This window comes from Prosopis cineraria, unplaced genomic scaffold, assembly GCF_029017545.1.
Source record: "Prosopis cineraria cultivar Desert tree isolate PC_DT_omini unplaced genomic scaffold, ASM2901754v1 PC4, whole genome shotgun sequence".
Classification (NCBI taxonomy): domain Eukaryota; kingdom Viridiplantae; phylum Streptophyta; class Magnoliopsida; order Fabales; family Fabaceae; genus Prosopis; species Prosopis cineraria.
In genome coordinates this window covers 10,726,849-10,746,133 of record NW_026555335.1, presented here as the reverse complement: position 1 = coordinate 10,746,133, position 19,285 = coordinate 10,726,849, and the positions used below count along the sequence as shown (strand labels likewise).

General features: G+C 35.0%; 2 protein-coding genes and 1 non-coding gene across 4 annotated transcripts; 1 reads left to right on the top strand and 2 right to left on the bottom strand.

The window, feature by feature from the left end:
• Positions 1-2,175: 2,175 nt before the first annotated feature.
• TRNAA-UGC (transfer RNA alanine (anticodon UGC)) lies at positions 2,176-2,248 on the bottom strand. The gene has a single exon. It is a non-coding gene; the product is annotated as a tRNA-Ala (tRNA).
• An 8,165-nt stretch (positions 2,249-10,413) lies between these two features.
• Positions 10,414-14,151, top strand: LOC129307705 (protein SMAX1-LIKE 4-like). 2 transcript variants are annotated; one of them, XM_054948571.1, is made up of 4 exons: positions 10,414-11,502; positions 11,575-11,695; positions 12,137-12,305; positions 12,435-14,151. In XM_054948571.1, exons 1-4 carry the CDS (start codon positions 10,434-10,436, stop codon positions 14,022-14,024), a joined length of 2,949 nt encoding a protein of 982 aa, XP_054804546.1. In that variant the 5' UTR covers positions 10,414-10,433; the 3' UTR covers positions 14,025-14,151. The 2 variants fall into 2 exon arrangements, with proteins under 2 accessions (XP_054804546.1, XP_054804545.1); XM_054948570.1 differs by having other exon boundaries at positions 10,414-11,695.
• A 397-nt stretch (positions 14,152-14,548) lies between these two features.
• Positions 14,549-17,493, bottom strand: LOC129307839 (protein At-4/1). Its single transcript, XM_054948761.1, has 8 exons — positions 17,398-17,493; positions 16,938-17,043; positions 16,438-16,493; positions 16,179-16,256; positions 15,928-16,001; positions 15,702-15,835; positions 15,497-15,592; positions 14,549-14,997 (listed from the first exon to the last, which is right to left on the bottom strand). The coding sequence occupies exons 1-8, from the start codon at positions 17,458-17,460 to the stop codon at positions 14,852-14,854; spliced, it is 753 nt and encodes a 250-aa protein (XP_054804736.1). The 5' UTR covers positions 17,461-17,493; the 3' UTR covers positions 14,549-14,851.
• Between the last annotated feature and the right edge of the window lie 1,792 nt (positions 17,494-19,285).

Below are 19,285 nucleotides of genomic sequence, written 5' to 3'. Positions count from 1 at the left end.
ACCGTTCAAATCAATAATAGATATGACATTTTTTTAATATTTTTTTGTTTATCTCTCTCGTCTTTGATAGCTTTCACAACAGACACAATAATCTAAATTAATAAATAAATTTGGTCATAAGGGAGATTTTTTTAGAAATACTAAGCTATCTATATTTTAGATAAAGATTTGTTGAGTAAAAATATTTATATTTTGGATTGGATTGAGTGTATATTTTGAATAAGACCATTATTCCATGTGGGTAGTTGGAATGAAGAATATTGCACGTGGTTGTTGGCAGGCACTCAGGCTCTACGCCTCTGTTGACCATATATCAGTGAAAATCCTCTTTGTTAATGGCCGAATTGTGGATCTTCAAATATTATTTTATTTGCATCATACAGTCAAAATCCTCTTTAATTTCTTCATCACTCAATTAAATCTTGCTTAGGCCTAATATTAAAATAATCGAACCTCATTATCATCTTCTGTTTTAAAAAAGGTCAAAGTTGCTAGATTGTTTTCTCTCTCTCTCCGTATATACATCACTGAACAGATTTTGTTATGCTTCATATATATCCTTAAATATATCCTTGCATTTTATTAGTATACGTTAATCTCTCATGCTTAATATAATTAATTGGCTTGTTTGTCTTTGATGATTAAAACAAATATTTTTTATATATATTTTCTGAGCGAAGGCATTAGTGGAAGACATAAGATGATTGAGAGGGAATGGACAAAAGGGAGAGACAAGAGACATGACACATACATCAGCAAGGGCTCAAGGATGTTGTCAATTATCAGAGCAAATGTCCCAGAAGGATGGATGTGTGTGGGACAGGTTTCAGGGTCGATTTGTCCGCTTCACATACGGAACTGAAATCGATTAATTATTATTGGACTCATTAAATATTATCATTCATGCCCTAGCTCTGTATGTACCCTTTGCCTACACACACACACAATTAATATATTCTCTCCTATAGCTACCCTACTGCAACAATAATTCCCATTATTTATGTGCGTATAGAATCTTTCAGAGATTTCATTCTCTCTATATATGCACTAGCGATCCTTTTCTCTTTTATTCTTCGTCTCCTGCCCCACTTGATTTCTTCTCACTATCCTTTTGGATTGACATGAAATGAAGTCTGAAATGTGGGACAGATCCGGAGGAATTGAACATTATTGTCTCTCTCTCAAAGTAGCTTGGCATTTGATTCATATGCATGTTACGTATATAGTTTCGACTTTTATGTTGTTAAGCAAATTCACCATGCTATAAATCTTTAGTATGATTTTTTAAAAAAAAATTGAAGCAAGAAAAACGACAAACGCTGTTCAAACTGTTACTCTCCGTCTGGTTAATATGATGAAGAAAGGAAATTTGTAAAAGCTATGTAGTACTATCTATTATATCATGTAATTATTACTTTACTACTAATTATGATATGTAATTTTTACTAGTGGCAGTTGAATCAAGTAGAAGTGATTTTAAAATAGTAGCGAAATGAAAAGCTCACACTAGCTAGGAGAGCTACTTATCAATTAAAATCTATTAGGAGAACAAAAATATCATGGCCAATGTGAGGTAATGTCCAGAGCTAAGTAACTACAAGGGAGAGGAAAATACAGGGAAGGGATAGTGATAGGTGCATTGCAGTGGCATTATCATCAGCAGCATCATTATCGGTAAACTGTGGACACCAACCAAGAAGCATTCTGATGAATTCTGAAGAATGTTTTTTGTCCGTCCCCTCATCCTTCATTCTTTATTGAAACGTCCATTTTCATTCATCTTCCCAGCATGCATGCACGCACTGATAGACCCGGACATACATATATCGTATGCACGCAATTTGTTCTCAACTTGTAAATCATCATTGGATCCTCTCACTTCCTTTCCTACTTTCTGGATCTTCCTCCACACTTCTTATCCATATCCCTATACTTTGTTTTTGTGATTCTTCTTTATGGTCGATCTTCCCATTCAACATCCATATTCCTTTTGCTCCCAACATTAATATTGTTGTCTTCGACAACGTTTTGGCTGTATTAATTGTCAAATGTTGTTTCTGTGCTCCATTTATCTACTGCCACATTTAAAGGATAGTGTTTCATTAAAGGGATGCGTCTCCGAGGGACAATACTGTAATTTCGAGTAAAGTCTTCAAAAAAAAAAAAAAGACGAAATGGAGATGCAGGGGATCGAACCCTGTACCTCTCGCATGCAAAGCGAGCGCTCTACCATTTGAGCTACATCCCCGAATGTTGTTGGGGTTGTAAATATATTAATTAACTTCATAATATTGGTCATGACTACCAATTAAACGCAATTTTATGCCTTATATATTATGCCTTATATATTACTTTCATTTTGTGATAACTTGATAATATGAGGTTGAATCTGAATAAAATTTTCCCTCCCTTGGATTATTAAATTTATTAATAAAGATTAATATGAAGTGATATCCATCTTGAGCCATGTATAGATCTAGGTATGTGATCTAATCGAAAAATTCTCAATGATCTTTCTATTTTTAGTCGAGGACACCTATCTTTTGGATTTGAAACTACACATTTATTTATGGCCATACCCATAATATGATAATATACTTTTGAGGAAAAGGGAAATATATGTGGGTTAGTGAGGAGGAAGTGCATGACATTTTTGTGGGGATTAGTGCACAAAGAGAGTGGCAGCAATGATGGGTTAGGGTTGTCATCGTTTTGCATGCAATATTATATAGAAAGATGAGAAAAGCAAGAAAAAGGGATCAAAGCAACACACTTGATTTTGATATTATATATATTAACTCTCTCTTTTCTGTTTTTTCCCCGTTCACTTTCTCTGCTTTTCGATCACCCTCCCTTTAATCAGTCTCTTAGATTTCAGTAAAAAAAGCTTCCTCCGCTCTCTCTTTCTTTTGTTTGCCCCCACTTACTGATATTCATCTCTCTGGCTAGAATTATTAATATATTGTGTTCCATTCTTTATACTCAAATTAGACAATATTCTCAAGCATGTGGATTAATTAATTTTGATTCAATTTAATTAAGAAACTGCTATATGATCTGATAGATATCTGCAGGTTAGAAGAATCATCTACTCAGACGCAAACAATCAAAAAATATATAATAATATATATACCAGCTGGTTCTTCAGTTTAATTGAAATTTAGTTGGATTTAATGATCACATTGTGATGATTATCCCTATAGCAGAAAGATGAAAAGGCTTTGAAACTCTCTGGGGCTCAAATTATGTGGTAATTATTATAACCTAGCTATTTTAGTACTTGCATAAACAGATGATGTTAAATACAAACATTTTTGAGGTTTCATGAACTCATGATCAAATAATGATTTAGTATAGTGACGAGAATCAAGCGTGTAAGAATCTATCATCTGATCATCATCATCATTGTAACACATGATGACATCCCCCAAGCCTTGAAATGCAATACACTGAATTCTTCTAAAAAAATGAATTAAAGTTCTATTAGTTAAAAAATATAAGATACTTAATATTTTCAGCTGGCGAAAAACACTGGAAAGTATGTAGCTTGATGCAGAATTGGCATGAACAAGGGCATAAAGGTGAACTGATATCTTCTTCAAGTTTCTTCGTTTTATTTTTATGAAAAAGAGTTTACCGTTAATCTCTTATAAACAGAAAATATAGGGAATTAGATAACCCTAATAATTTGTTATCTCTTTAACGTACACTTGTAGTTTCAATGGATTATTACAAATCAAATTTGAAAAGTAGGCTTCTACCAACAAAAAAAATTGAAAAGCAGGGTTTTCGATGAGTTGTCTTTAGCCGTCAATTAACTCTTCCCCTCACTTGAAATCCAAATTGAATAAACTTTATAATGAACCTGCTTAACTATATATATTATTAATAGCACCTTAAACTGGCTGGAAGACTCTTATATTATAGTTTAGCAAGTCTGAAAGACAAAATCATGTTAACTAAGGGATATATAATATATTGACTAGATTGTGTACTCGGGGATTAATTGTATACCAAAGCAAAAGCACACACACACACACACACACACACACACACACACACACATTATTTCACACACATGAGAATTGAACCAAAGCACACTATATATAGCTCCCAATAATATTCAAGATAGCTATCTAATTAATAAGCTAGGGTTAAAAAATGTCAGTTCCGGAAGAAACAGGAGCTTTTTTATGGAAGTGTTTTGAACACGTAAAACAAACAACAGAATGGACGAAGAACTATAAATAGAAAAAGAAAAGCAAAAAAGAGAAAAACTGAGTGTACTGTGTTTGGGTGAGAGAGAGAGAGAGATCATATCATTCACACACTGATAGGATATCCTTCTGGGGGCATTTATTGTATAAAGTTGCACGCTAGGCCTTCTTTTCAGCTCCCCAAAATCTCTCTCTCTCAGGTGTCTGGGAATTTGGTGACTTACGGAGACTAGAGATTTGTGAATCAACTTCAGTGGGCCTAACATATTGCTGATCTCGTCTCTTCGTCCTTTAATTAATTAATTAATTAATTACGTACCCTTATTATATTTAATTATTTATATCTCTGTGTGGGTCCCTTACCCTACATTCCCATCTCTTTGTTGTGTCTCTTTCTTCCCTCACATTCCCACTTAGAAGAAAAAGGGTATAGTGCATGATCCTTCGTATCTATGTACCTTGAAACCAACCCATAATATATATTTTTCATTATTGTTCCCTCTACAAAAACTCATCTGTATGTGTTTTGGTACCTTTTTCCTCTGCATCACCATGGAAGCTGATAAAGGAATATTAGGTTCATCATTTTATGAGACAGAATCTTAAGTCTATCAAACGCATTTTCGTCCACCCACCAATTATAAGGGCATGATTAAATTGCTCAGTCTGCATTGAGATTTAGAATTACAAACCTATATTTTGTACTTATTCTAGGATGCTGCAAGCAATTTCAATATCGCATATCTAATCTTATGCTTCGAATTATTAGTATGGTCTACAATTTAACTAATTAAAGAACTTTAATTTAGAAGAATTAAATTGCATGCATTAGGGCTATACAAAAGTCTTCCAGTCCTGTCTGGTCCAGTCTAACCCGAGATGGTCTTAATCTTGTTCAATTCATATAGACACTGGTCTTTCAGGATCAAAAAAACTGAAAAAACTAGACTATTTTTTCGAGTTAGACTAGACAAAAGATTAGGCATCCGGATCACTTAGTCCAATCCATCCTATTAATTTTTTTATAATTATAATTAATTTATTTTTGACAAATGTTTGAAGTATAATTGATGCTAAGGAGATGATTGTATGAAGATTTATTGAGTTTGTTTCTAAATTATTATTATAATGTAGTGTTGTTGAATTTTGTTGAGTGCTGTTTTTGTTAAAGTTATAAATTTAAATTATTTAGATTATAAAAGAAATATTTTTTTTATTGTTGAAAATTATTATGGATTTAATATTATTATAAGTGTTTGTATTATCTTAATTAAATTTATTATGTTGAAATGGATTATTGCCTCTCATAGAATAAAAGGAAAAAAAAAGCTAAATGAGTACTGGACTGACACCAGTCTCCCAATCCTATAGATCAAATCTAATCCTGTTAATTTTTGAGTTATCACTGGATAAGACTAGACTACGGGTTGCCTAACTCAATTTTTTTCATGAAAGAGACCGGATTTTAGGTTAGGGTGAAGTTCAATATCATCCTGTCTTTTGTACAACCCTAGCATGCATGCATGCAGGTTTTTTTATTTTTTGGATGTGTGTAATAGCTTTTCTTTTTATCGGATTTAATTGTTTGTTGCTTTAATTTCTCTTGTCGTTTGTATATAAATAAATTAAAGCTGAGCCTAGCTAGCCAGTTTAATTGCATGTTAAGCAAAGAATTAGAAAGGCACAGTCATCATGAAGGAGGTTTTAGATTGTCCGGTTCGCCAGCAAATAGTTTCACTTTTTTTCGTAATTAATCTTTCTTTTTAAAATAAATCTCAAATCTCAGCTGTGACGTAACATGACCTTTTCCACAAAATTTATGAGACATGTCTTGCATGTAATTTTTGAAGCTTTTGCTAAAATTTTACATTTAAACATAAAATATGATTCCCCCCCCCCTCAAATCAGCATCATTATTTGTAATATTAGCATCAAATTGACTTCTCAGATATATATTTGTATATATATTTCACAATAATTATAAATTTCAACGTGATGAGTTAATATGTTGTCGTTTTATAGACGTTGTCTTGTGGAAAAACGTTGTAAAATAAAAATATGCCTGTGAAGACTTGAGCAGCGTGGGGCTGATGTGTTTCAGCTAAACAAGTCTGTAATTTGAACTTTTCAGCTTTGTTGAAAATGTGTTAGGGAACAAGCAAACCAAATAATGAGATCGTAAGTCCAAAGATGTTGCGTTCATCATTTTCATGAAAGAATACCAAAACATTCACACAAAAGGGATCCTTTTCTTCTCAGAAGAGAAATCATAATGCTCTCTGCTTCAGCTTGCTCATCACTTTTTAAACTTTGAAACATAATGTTCCAATCATGATTCAATCCCCATTCCTTTTTGTCAAAGGATCGGTCTTTGATCACCACGAAATGAGCCTCTCATCATTATCATCATTTAGTGCTGATCATCTGTTTATATTCACAAGAAAAGAGATGGCTCAAAAGAACAATTATAAGTGCCCCCACTCCATTGATCACATTTATATATTATGATGTGTGGCTACTAATATTCTATCTTGACAAGGCTTGGTGGTTAAGGAGTTAAAATAAGATCGAAATATAATGCCGTTAAAATTAATTAAAGATTTTTTTTTCTTGCTTCAATATCTCGGGTCTTTAACCCAGATTACAAGGCCTGTAATCAAACAGTTAAAATAAGATTGAAATATAATGCAGTTAAAATTAACTAATTTTTTTTTTTCACTTTCGTTCCAGTATCTCATTAAGAATTTAACTGCTACTACATACTCAAAGCTTAAACTTGTGATAGCTTGTGGGCTCATCTTAAAGAGAATCTAATCACTATTGCATACTCAAGGCTTGAACTTGAAACCTTTAGTAAAAGGAATCAACCCTCTAACTAGTTGATCCAAGTGATAGCGGTTGATTAAAAGATTTTTATTTTAACTAATGTATAGTCATAGTTTTTAACTAACTCATGAGTATTTGATCTAATAATCCATATCAAAGTTATGACCAAGAGTTTCATTTCTCATAATGAAAATGAAAGCATGTATTTTCTGATTCTATTTATAAGTTATTTTAAACATGTTTTATCATAACTACATAAATCCTAAAACTCATTATCTTGATCTAAAAATTAATTAAATTCTTAATTTTTCCTCCATTAAATATACATACTCTAATAATTTATTTTCTCTTGTTAACATTTAAAGGAGGGTACAAGGAAAAAAATTATGAAAAGGACTAAAAAAAATCTTCTCTATCCATCTTATAATTATAGAAACCAGATGCAGTACACCAGAAGAGTGGTATTTGGTGCCGTTAATTTCAGCTAGTACAATAAAATACGAAAAAGAAGGGAATATTGTTTTGGTCCAATCATAAGAAAATGTCGGAAGACGTGCTGTTAAAATTCAAATATTAATTAGGTGTATTGTGGGAAAAAACCAGAGGTAATAATTAAATGTTGTCTATTCATTTCTGGAGCGTAAGGTATTTATATCCAAATATATACAAAGCCTTTAATGATGAGAAAAAAAGTAATCAGAACAGATTCTTGAGTGGGTATTAATTGAAGAAATTCCATAAATCAGCTTTCTGCAAAGTAACAACCCCAGATAATTTGACTGCAAAAGAGGTGTATTAAGTAGGTTCCCCCCCCCCCCCCAATCTCGTCAAAAGCTTAAACTTTTCAGGGTTTGACTGTGTGTATAATTCTTCCGATAATATTCTTTTGACGATATTACAAACGAAAAGGTATTTGTATATATGCTTCCCTGCATTTATAATTTTTTGAACTTAATTTGAATAATTAACTTTGCAATTCAAAACCTCAGTTCCTAAGAGCACTTCTTGATTCGAATTTAGTAATTTTTTTTTGTTGGCTTCTTTTAATGCAGTGGATTCATCTTTTGAGTAGATCCTAGTCTTGGAATGGACGCGATAATAGTAATGATTCCAAGATCAAGAGCTTCGTCTCAGTAGTGCTATATTAATTTTAGTTTTTCTCTTTGGATCGTGATTTTAAAGTAAAGCTAAGCTCATGATGATTAATATTCACCTCGTGCTTCGAATCTTGGAAGGGTCAAATTAATGTGACTCCTTCAGGACCCATATGCTTCCTTCTTCAAACTGTTTGCCATGTAAAGTTATGTTTATTCACAAAATATACTTCACCAAAAACTAAGTTGCAGATGAGTATAAATATACATGACTCTGCCGATAAATGCTTTTTTTTTTTGGGAAAAAAATCATCTATATATCTAACCGCGAATGAATAATGTTATAATTAATTATTCTGTTGGTGAATTTGACTCGTAAATAAGACTAATTAGAGGCATCACTTGAGTAATTAATAATTAATAAATGTTAATCAAAACTGTGCAAAGAAACCAAACTAGCAAAAGTCATGTGTATATAGTATCTGTTATTGCAATACCGACTTACTGAGTTTTCTCAAATAGAAATAGCAGAAGGCAGAACATGAAAGCGATCTGAGAAAGTTACCTAAAGAAGGTTCATAATTAAACTAGTGCAGCAGAACTGGTCTTCACGTTTACATTAAACGACAAAGAAAGCTTAGCTATATATGAATGAGTATCTGCGAAAACAAAAAATAATGTGAACACACATCAAATCCCTGCAGTGTCCATTATAACAGCACATTTCAGGTTTTGCTTCGTTTACCTATTTTCCTTTTCCTTTTGATTAAGTGGGTGGTCGGAAATCATAAGACGAGATTAAGACAAAAGGTGAAGGCAGATTGCAGGAGAGGAATTACAGAGAAGAGAAGAGATCAAGAGACCGATGAGGAAGATGAAAATAAAAAGAAACGCTAATGCAATGTAGGATAGCAGACAGAGGATTGCTTTTTGGGTACTTGGGGAATAATATGCTGTCTCTCTACGAGGATTGGCGTGATGAGAGACTCTGCTCTTCTCTCTCTCTCTCTCTCACAACCTGCCATATATATTATTAATGAAGCTGTACATATTCACATAAATGAGCAAGTAAAGCAGTATCGAAACAATCAGATAAATATACCACTTTCCCTTTTCTTTTATCTTTAATTATCTCTCTCTCTCTCTCTTCCTCTTTACTGCTTTTTTTGAATTTCTGCTCGCCTTGTCTGTCCATTCAAAGCAACAATATTTTACGTACATGTACTCATAAGATTGCATAATCTCTTGCTAAAAACTACATGTGATATTAGACTCGACCACATGCACTGTGTCTGTGCGTGTGTAACTCTATTATTCTGCATGAATAGCGCACAGCCACAAGAGCTTATATAATTACATTTTAGTATGTCCTAAACTAAACAGAATTAACTGCTACGTACCCTCCTGGCCTTTTGTACTATGTCGTGGATCAGCATGCATTCATACTTACTGCTGTGTGTGTGAGTGTAACAGTAGAAGCAGATGATGATATACTGCTATCTTACAGCTTTTTGTCCTCAATTTTTTTTCAAGGTGTGCAACGATGAAGTTTAAATTTATATTCTCAACTACGAGAGAAGATGGTAAAATAATTATTTGAGGAAAAGAAAAGAAGTTGTCACGTATAGGTGACCAGAATACAGTTCATCACAGGAACTGAGGAACATATTGAGAATGGAGATAGAGGGAAATGCGCTGCAGCGTTAACCGTAAACCAGAGAGAGAGAGAGAGAGAGAGAGAGAGAGAGAGAGCAATGAAGTGGAAATAAAAGGTAAGCAAAAGCTGCCTCTTTAAACTAAATCCAAAAGACAAAAAAAAATAGCGAGAAAAAAATATGCAATTCTCAGCCTTGAAAGATGTACCCTCCTGATGAGCTTGCCACTTTTGTCCTCGAATTTTTTCGACGGTCTGTCAAAGTTTGTTATTCTGCTTATATTTATGTCAAATTAATTAGTAGCATGAAAAATAAGCAAACCAGACCTTAAAGAAATGAAAAAGGAAGAAACACAGTGACAAGAAAGAAGTATAAAGAAGGCAGTGCGGTCTAGCATGATATTTCTAAAGCTTCACTTCATGTTCCAAGTTCTCTAAAACTCAAAAACCTCTCTCTCTCTCTCTGAGTTTGTGTTTGCTAACTAGCTTGAGCTTGCAAGGCTAGCTCCTAGCTAATTCTTCAAGTGTGGTTTTTGTGGGGGAACGAGAAAAGAGAAGCAGTACTGTGCAGTTGTACGTGAAGTGTGAAGCAAGAAGAAAGCTGTTAGGGTGGTGTGGGGGGGTGGGGTTTGGGTTCAAGTAATGCGCTCAGGAGGTTGTGGATTGCCGCAGACCCTCACAGCGGAGGCTGCTTCGGTGCTGAAGCACTCTCTGGGGTTGGCTCGCCGGAGAGGCCATGCCCAGGTCACTCCTCTCCATGTCGCCGCCACTCTTCTCACCCTCCGTTCAAGTTCTCTCAGAAGGGCTTGCCTCAAGTCTCAGTCTCACGGCCACCACCACACGATGCCGTCTTCGTCCCATCCTCTCCATTGCAGAGCTCTGGAGCTATGCTTCAATGTCGCCCTCAACAGGCTCCCAACATCAACCCCTCCTTCCTTCCTCCATCCCCACCAACCCTCCCTTTCCAACGCTCTTGTCGCCGCCTTGAAACGAGCTCAGGCTCACCATAGAAGAGGATGCATCGAGCAGCAGCAGCAGCCACTTTTGACCCCCATTAAGGTTGAGCTTGAACAGCTCATAATATCTATACTTGATGACCCTAGTGTTAGTAGGGTCATGAGAGAGGCTGGCTTCTCTAGTACTGCTGTCAAGAACAATCTTGATGACTCTTCACCCTCCTCTGTCTTCCAGTGTTATAATAGCTCTGGTGGTGTTTACTCTTCTCCTTGTTCGCCTTCTCCAACCAGTGAAGTTCCTTACTCTTTTGACTGTAACAACCCTGTGCTGTTTTCTCCTCTCAAGAGAGCCCCACTAGTGTTCTCTTGTAATTATAATGAAGATGTAAAGCTGGTCCTGGATATCATGCTCAGGAAGAAGAGGAAGAACACTGTGATAGTTTGTGACTCTCTGAGTTTCACTGAAGGCCTTGTGGAAGAGCTGATGGGAAGGTTCAAGAGAGGAGAGGTTCCTGATGAGTTGAAGTCAACCCGGTTCATCAAGTTTCAATTCTCATCTTCTTATTTGAGCTTTCTGAAAAGAGAACAAGTTGAGATGAGCCTCTTGGAACTGGAAAGGAAGGTGGATTCTGTTGCATCATTGGGAGGAGGTGTTATTGTATATATTGGAGACCTGAAATGGACAGTTGGGGAAGCAAATCTGAGTGAAAAGGAAAATGGGGTCTCTCCTGTGGAATATCTCATTGCAGAAATAGGTAAGTTATTCAGTGACTACGGAAGCAGCTCAAAGGCTTTTAATAATAATAAGGTTTGCTTAATGGGCACAGCAAGTTATCAGACATACATGAGGTGTCAAACGAGGCAACCATCTCTTGAAACCCAGTGGGCACTGCAAGCTGTTCCTGTTCCATCATCAAATGGACTAGGCCTGAGTCTCCATGCTTCCAGGTAGATTAATCTCTTAATTGCTCAGGCTCTTGCTCTATTCTAATGTCAAATAAAGCAAAAAAGGAAAATGTCTGCATTAGAAAAATTGTCTTGTGATATTGCTCCTTGAAGCTTAATTTGTTTTCCACTTTGCTCCTGATCAGTACATATACTGTCAAAAGCATGGTTGGTTGGTAAAGACACAAGCAAATGCAGTGCCTTTTCTGCTTCACTTTTTTTTTTTTGTCAGGATGTTACTTACATGACACAATATTTTCAGAGAAACTATAGTATACACAGACAAATTATCAGTGGAAGGGTTAATAATTTTGTTTATGTCGGGTGGCAGATTCCGGAATGAATTACTGTGATAACACTGAATCATGAGATTCTGAAGAACATATTCAAAGATGTCTTTTTTTTTTTTGGATGTTTATTGGAGGTTGTGCAATCATTTTGCAGTGTCCTTGATTCGAAGCCCTTCTTCAATGACAAGGAGGAGCAAGATAAGCTTGCTTGCTGTGCAGAATGTTCTTCCAGTTACGAGAAAGAAGCTCAGATGTTCAAACCAGGCCAGAAGAATCTGTTGCCTTCCTGGCTTCAATCTCATAACACCGAAGCTCATCACAAGGTAGCAAATCTCATTTTTAGAAAAACACTGCCTCTAAATGCGGACTACAATATTAAAATATATATGATTCCAGTTAAAATTAACTCCAAGTAGAGGCCGTTAAGCTTATCTATAGCTTCATGTGTCCAGGATGAACTAGCCCAGTTAAGAAGAAAATGGAATAGACTATGCCACTGTCTTCACCAAAGCAAGCATTTTCAGAACCAGTGGGGCAACACTTTGTACAGCAATTACAGTTCAAATGCGAAGATCTACCCTTATAGTTCATCATACCCATGGTGGCCAAACCAAGGAAGTAATAGTATCACGACAGATTCAAGTTCCATATGCTTCGCAGATCCCACTGTGAAACCCAGTTATAGTAGCTCCAACCTTGTACCTCGGTTTCGGAGGCAACAATCTTGCACCATTGAGTTCAATTTCGGCAATGAAAATCAGAAACACAAGGCAACTGAACCGAGCTTGGATTCTCTCAAGGGTATGGAAGGTAAAGAAGTAAAGATTACTCTTGCTCTTGGAAATTCCTCATTCGGTGATTCGGGGCAAACGGTGGAAAATATATCTGATCATACAACACTACTGCGTCAAGCTCATATTTGTAAACTGTTGCAGGAGAATGTGCCTTGGCAATCTGAAACACTAGTTTCTTCAATAGCAGAGGCCTTCTTCCTTGATTCAAAATCAGCAAAGCAAAATAGTTGTTGTTGGTTGTATCTGCAGGGTAATGACTCTACTGGGAAAAGAAGATTGGCACGAGCCATTGCAGAATCACTTTTTGGCTCAGCTCATCTTCTATTCAGCTTGGACATGAAAAAGAAAGAGATTTTATCATCCCCTTGCTCTGAAATGCTGAGCAGAGCATTGAAAACCCATGAACAGGTTGTGGTATTAATAGAAAACGCTGATTTTGCAGATCCCCGGTTCAGAAAATTCCTTGCGGATGGATTTGAAACAGGAAAATTCGGAGATTTCAGCACAAAGGAGAAGCCAGGAGAGACAATATTCATATTGACGAACAATGGCTCCACAGCAGAGCAGAATCAGGATGACTCTGTGATCAGCTTGGTGTTGAGAGTCATCAGTGAAACCCAACCTGGTTTAGACCACAAACGCAAGGCTGAATGGGATTTGCTTACCAAGTTCAAAAGACCCCGAACTGAAGACAAGGAAGAGATGGTCTTGGTGTCAGAACAAAAGAACTGTAAGAAAGACTTTTCAAGACAATCAAGCTTCAACACACTTGATCTGAACATAAGAGCTGAAGAAGACGATGATGATGATGGGGAAGACAAAGCAGGGGGAATCAGTCCCATCTCAAGCAATCTGAGACGAGAAACAAATGTACTGCTTGACTCAATAGAGAATCGCTTTGTGTTCAATCAAAATCTAGGCGCGGACAAGAGGGAAATAGAAGCTCTCTTTTCATCGAAGATCAAAAGGTATTTTGAGGAGGTTTGGGGGAAGCAGTGGCTGGAGAAGTTTAGTGTAGAAGAGAGGGTGATAGAAGAAATGAGAGTTGGTTGTGGTTCTTTTACTAACAGCTTGTTCGAGAAATGGCTGAAAGACATTTTTCAATCAAGCTTAAAAGAGATTAACTTGAGAGGGAAAGAGGAGGGTATACTTTTTAAACTTTGTTGGGGTGGTAAAGGAGATAGGATTTTGAATAGTGGATTCATGAGTTCAAGTCTGCCCAGAAATATCCAGGTTAGTTACTCCTAGGATTGACTGGCCCTGGGTTGTGAGGTTTCCTGTAAAATTAAGCACCACAAGTTGTAAACTGGGAAGTATTATAGCTTAGCTTTCTGTAACTGATAATTTTCATAATAGCATGTGTTTATTTTCCTTCTGCTTTGTGCCTTAACAAGGAAGTAGTAACCATTAATTGTAACTTTATTATGATCCTCATTGACACCAAAACTTTTTATTTGGTTTTTTTAAATATTTGTTTTGAAAAAAATACTTCACATATGGAACCATTATAAATTAAGTTGTTTTCAAAAAAATCTTGTTTCATTCCATAGTAGTTTCTCAGTAATTCAGGCTATTTCATGGTTTCAACATTCAAACTCTGCAGTTTCATTCTCTAATTTTTTTCTCACAAGATATTAAAAAAAAAAAAAGCACAAAAACTTTCAAAACATCTATCATCAAATAATTGTAACTACAGGTTGACACAACAAGTGAACACACACGATCTGCAGTATACTCACGCAAGGGCATGACGAATCATCTTTCTTCTAAGCTACTTGCTTACATAGCCTGGAAAGTGTAAATTGCCAGACTAATTTCTTATACAGTTGGCATATTAAAAGTGGGCTAAAAAGATACATCATTCACAGCATGAAATTGAAGTTGTGCTAATGACTTTGTGGTTTAGTGACATAAAAACTCTCCTGTAAGTGATAGGTAGTGGGCCCAATGTTGCTTGTAATCTTAGATAGTTAGTGTCTACCTCTCTAAATAAACAAAATTGAAGTTGTGGAACTCATTTAAATTTTCCCAGTGATGTGGCTTAAGTCATTATATTTCATTTCAATGCCATTGTCTTAGCCCTCTCCAGAGTGAGAGACCTTCCTTCTAAGGACCTCGTTCTCCTTCCTCAGCTTCATGATCTTCTGTTTAAGAGTTTCCACATGCCAATTTGAGGTCATATCCTGCTGCTGGTCAACCATCTTTGTTTTACAAATCAGCACTGTAGGCGATAAAAAGTTTCCTGCTAAGTGATATAGAATGCGAAAATTCTGCTGTAAAGTAATAAATTTGTGTTGTGTAGAAGTAGGACCATGAAAAGTATAATTACTCTCACTGGTCCTAAATGTAGAAGCTAATTGAGGAATTGTTTTGATCCTAAATGTAATATCTTAATACCTTTTGTCTCCCACATTTATTATTATTTTCAAACTAACCTTGTTGATTGGGATAGTTTCCAATGTAAATGATTAAAACGAGGGATATTTTAAGGAAACCAACACAGATTTGTTATACATAACTAACTTAACTAACTTCCTTAATTTGTGCGAATAAGTTATCTAGTTTCTATATTTAAGACGGAATAAATGTGTTGTTTTGGTTGCTTGAGGAATTGGGGAAGGAAGGTTCAATCTAAGGGTTTCTTAGTCTCAAGATAGAGAAACATGAAATGAACATGCATGGATTAGAAAAAAGAGGACATGGAAGAAATCAGCACTAACATTCCTTTTCCACTTGTTGGACCTTTTTGTTCAACTCGTTTTTCTCTTCCTGCTCAATCAAAAGGCATTCTTTCAAATCTTGAATCTCAACAATATCTGTCAATTATAAGCAAGCGATCTTGGGTCGGCACTTCTCACTGGAACGTAAAAATTACAAAATTGTGGAAAGAAAATACAAATATGCTCTATATGAAAAGAGTCTCACATTTTGATTCCACTTCATGATGAAGTTCATCCAACCTGCTCGATAAAAGTTGTATACTATTTTTGTGTGCTGCTAGGTCCTGGCGGAGTTGGCTAATAGTTGCTTCATATGTTGCTTTCTCATGGAGAGATGCCCTAAAATAGAGCAAAATCAACAGTCAGAACAACAGAATAAGCAAGATCACGTTAAGAGGATACTTCAACTAATTCAACGGATCAAAACTCACTTAACTTCAGCTTCTAAATTTCCAATCTTTTCTTCGTAGTCTTGCTTAAGCAATTCCATAGCATTCCTATGTTCCTGCTCAGAAAACTAAATGTCTGAACTTGCGTTGTAGAACCCAAAGGAGGAACAGAACAGAGCAGTACCTAATTGCATTTAATCTTAAAATTACATGGAAGAAGTGTTTCAAACACAATGCAGTGATACGCACACTGAATGAACTAGACCAGACCAATCATGTGAACTGTAACTTACATCTTCTTTGTAGACTAGGGCATTACTTGCCCTTTCCAGTTCCTCTTTCAAGTTCAGGCATTTGGCACGGAAGTCAAGCTGAATGTCACAAGATTGATACATAGATTCTCAAGATCAGGCAATGATAGGATAATGATTCCAAATCATTCAGTAAGCAAGTTTATCCATTTAGCATTTACTCAATTAGTCAATTGACAAACAACAGGTCAAGGGATTAAGAACTGAGAAAGGGTTATTGGACAAAATATAATGGGGGAACCTGATCAGCCGAGTCTTTTAAAGACTCTGTGTACAGATTTGCTAGCTGCTCATTTTCTGCAAAATTCCAGCCTAATTAGATAGAAAATATGATGCAAGTTTGTGAAGCTGTTAGAGAATCGCTAATGTGTTGGCTTCAGGTTTTAATCAGAGTGTTGACTGTCCAATAAAATTCCATACACATAATGTTAGTCCCCTGCAAGAGCAAAAGCCTTGCACAATAGAACTAATATACAAACAAACTATAAAGTAATTTAACTTAATGTTGTCACCATGACCAAACTAGCCGAACAGCATTCGAAAATTTGAGAGTTCTGAAGTGTAATAATAACTTCGGTCCGTGCTCGTGCTATTTGCATTTTTATTAGCATGGTTACTATTTTAAATCAGTAGCCGCTCTTATAACGTTTTCTGATTTACAATGCAATAAGACGGCGAAGATAGGAGTAAAAGCAATTAGCGACGATCAGAGACATGCGATAATAGTGCATGACAATCAACCTCTTCTCAGACTGTTGCAAGTGATTTCAACAGATTCTCGCTTCTTGAGTTCCGCACTCCAGTTAGATTGCAGCAACTGTATCTCCGCAATGCTGCTCTTAGCATCCTGAGCCAGGCAAAAACATACAATTAATTTCTAAACCTCGCAGTCAACGAAAGGCATTAAAACAAAAAAATTAAAAATTTATTTCTCAATTTCCAATATGGAGAACCAAATTATTAACGATCCAGATGTTACGTGAACCAGCATTTGATACACTATACGGAAATGCAATTGAAAGGGAGAAAGAAAAAGGAACCATTACAAAGACCTTGCTATTCGTGAGTTCGAGTCGCTAATTAACTTTTGCAATTCGATATAAACTGCGGAAATTTTCTTTCCAAGTTTCCCAGAATCCAAACAAAGGTGAATAGTGACGACTGGAGTGCAACGGGAAATGAACCTGAAGTTGGAGAATACCTCGCAAATCTGATCAAAGGTAGTGAGGAGAGAATCCATTTCATCGTCGATGGATGCCGCCATTTTTTGTAATGTTGAGAAATCCAAAATTCTTATGCTATCAAGGGGTATTCAAACTTCAAAAACTGGCAATGTTGATGTTTACATCGATTTTTAAATTTTTTATTTTTTTTTTGTTAAATAAAAAAAGAGTGGAGGACAAAAATGTCACGAAATTATCTTTAAAAGAGCACAAACACCTTTATTTTATGAAAAAATGACAATAAAGTTTTTTGAAATATGTAAATAATATTTTTTTCTTTAAAATATCATAATTTTTTAAAAATTTTTAAATTAATGAATTTATATAAATTATTAAATTATTCCTTGTTCAAAATAAATATTTACAGTTATGTTTAAATATTCATAACTTTTTTTTTATATTCACAACAATACAATGCAAATAAAAAATTTAACATGCAAAGTTGTAATTTGCTATTGTATGTTACTTATATAAAAAAAAGTTATAAATATTTAAATAAAACGTGTAAATTATTTCTTTTTAATAAGATATTTAATAATTTATATAAATTCATTAATAACATAAAGTTTTTAAAAACTTCTGAGAATTTTGACATTTTAAAAAATTAAATTATCATTTATATATTTTAAAATTTTATTATTATTTTATCTTTTTTATAAGTAACAGTATTACTTTAAAAGTATTAAAAGTTTTAAAATGTTGCCATTTTTCAATATTTGACTAATGTTGACAGATGACACAACATCTAGTTTTGCTATGTAGCAAATATGCTTCACTTTTGGTCTTCTTTGTTTATAAGAGAAGTGGAAGAGAATAAAAGATTGACGAGCATAATAAACAATGAGAAAAACAAATGGAAAAAAACTAGCAAAGAACAAGTACTTGATATCAAAAAATTCTCATTCTTAATTCAAAAATTCACATAATTGATATCAAGGGATAGTCAACAATTAGTTGAACAACATATCAAAAGATAAAAGATGGCAAGACCAAAAACCATCGCCGTCAACTTTCTTTGATCTCATAGCCATTATTGTCAACTTTGATTTACTTCCCCTATCGTCCAATCTCAAAGATTTGACCAGACCTAGTCTTGTATAGTTTCCCTTAAGCAAACCATATGTGTAATCATGAATTTGATTACATCATTGGAATATTAGATTATCATCAAAAGAAGTGAGTGGATGAGAAAGCATACCATTAGGGTAGTCATAGAAAGAGCAAGTGATGGGGGAATTATCTTGATTGGAGTAAGAGTATTGCATTATAAGCATTTTTCTTGGTCTAAAATTGAGAGCACAACTTCCAAGCACGAGAGCTAAGAGCGAGACAATAGCCTCTAGCTTCGCTCCTCCGTCCTTTCATGTCATCTCTCAAGAAGCCGAGAAGACCCCATTTTGGCTAGGTTTTTCACTCCCAAAATCATTGATCTTGGCCACAAGCTTCCTCTCCTTGTCTGCTTCCACAATGGAGGCTTTTGTTAATTTTATATATCAATTCATGCATCAAATAAAATTAAGTAGAATAATTTGTGCATGCCTGAAGAATCCATGATCGCTTGAGATACTCAATTACCTCAAGTATAGACAGACACACAACTTACTAGATCCCCGTAGTTTTTCAGTGAGTGCAGAGATAATGGAGAGGATGGAAAAGAGTCATATATTTGTGGTTATCGACTAATATGGCTTATATAGACCAAATCAATAATCGCTATAATAAATAAATTAATTAGTTATATTTTATTATCTTTGACTGAATTAGTTAAGAGATAAAGAATAACTAAGCTATAGGATTATAGATTGGGCCTCTGCCCATTGGGCTCACTTGTGTGGTCCATCTATCACAGTCCACACAAGATCATAA

Bases quoted from the DNA above. Each gene is read 5' to 3' on its own strand.
- LOC129307839 (XM_054948761.1), bottom strand. From the start codon at position 17,460: ATGGCGGCATCCATCGACGATGAAATGGATTCTCTCCTCACTACCTTT. The intron at 16,002-16,178 runs GTAAGTTACAGT...TTTTCTGAGCAG, and splicing joins CCCTAGTCTACAAAGAAGAT to GAACATAGGAATGCTATGGA. The intron at 14,998-15,496 runs GTTAGTGCTGAT...TATCGCCTACAG, and splicing joins CCAACAAGTGGAAAAGGAAT to TGCTGATTTGTAAAACAAAG.
- LOC129307705 (XM_054948570.1), top strand. From the start codon at position 10,434: ATGCGCTCAGGAGGTTGTGGATTGCCGCAGACCCTCACAGCGGAGGCT. The intron at 11,696-12,136 runs GTAGATTAATCT...ATCATTTTGCAG, and splicing joins CTGAGTCTCCATGCTTCCAG to TGTCCTTGATTCGAAGCCCT. The intron at 12,306-12,434 runs GTAGCAAATCTC...TCATGTGTCCAG, and splicing joins ACACCGAAGCTCATCACAAG to GATGAACTAGCCCAGTTAAG.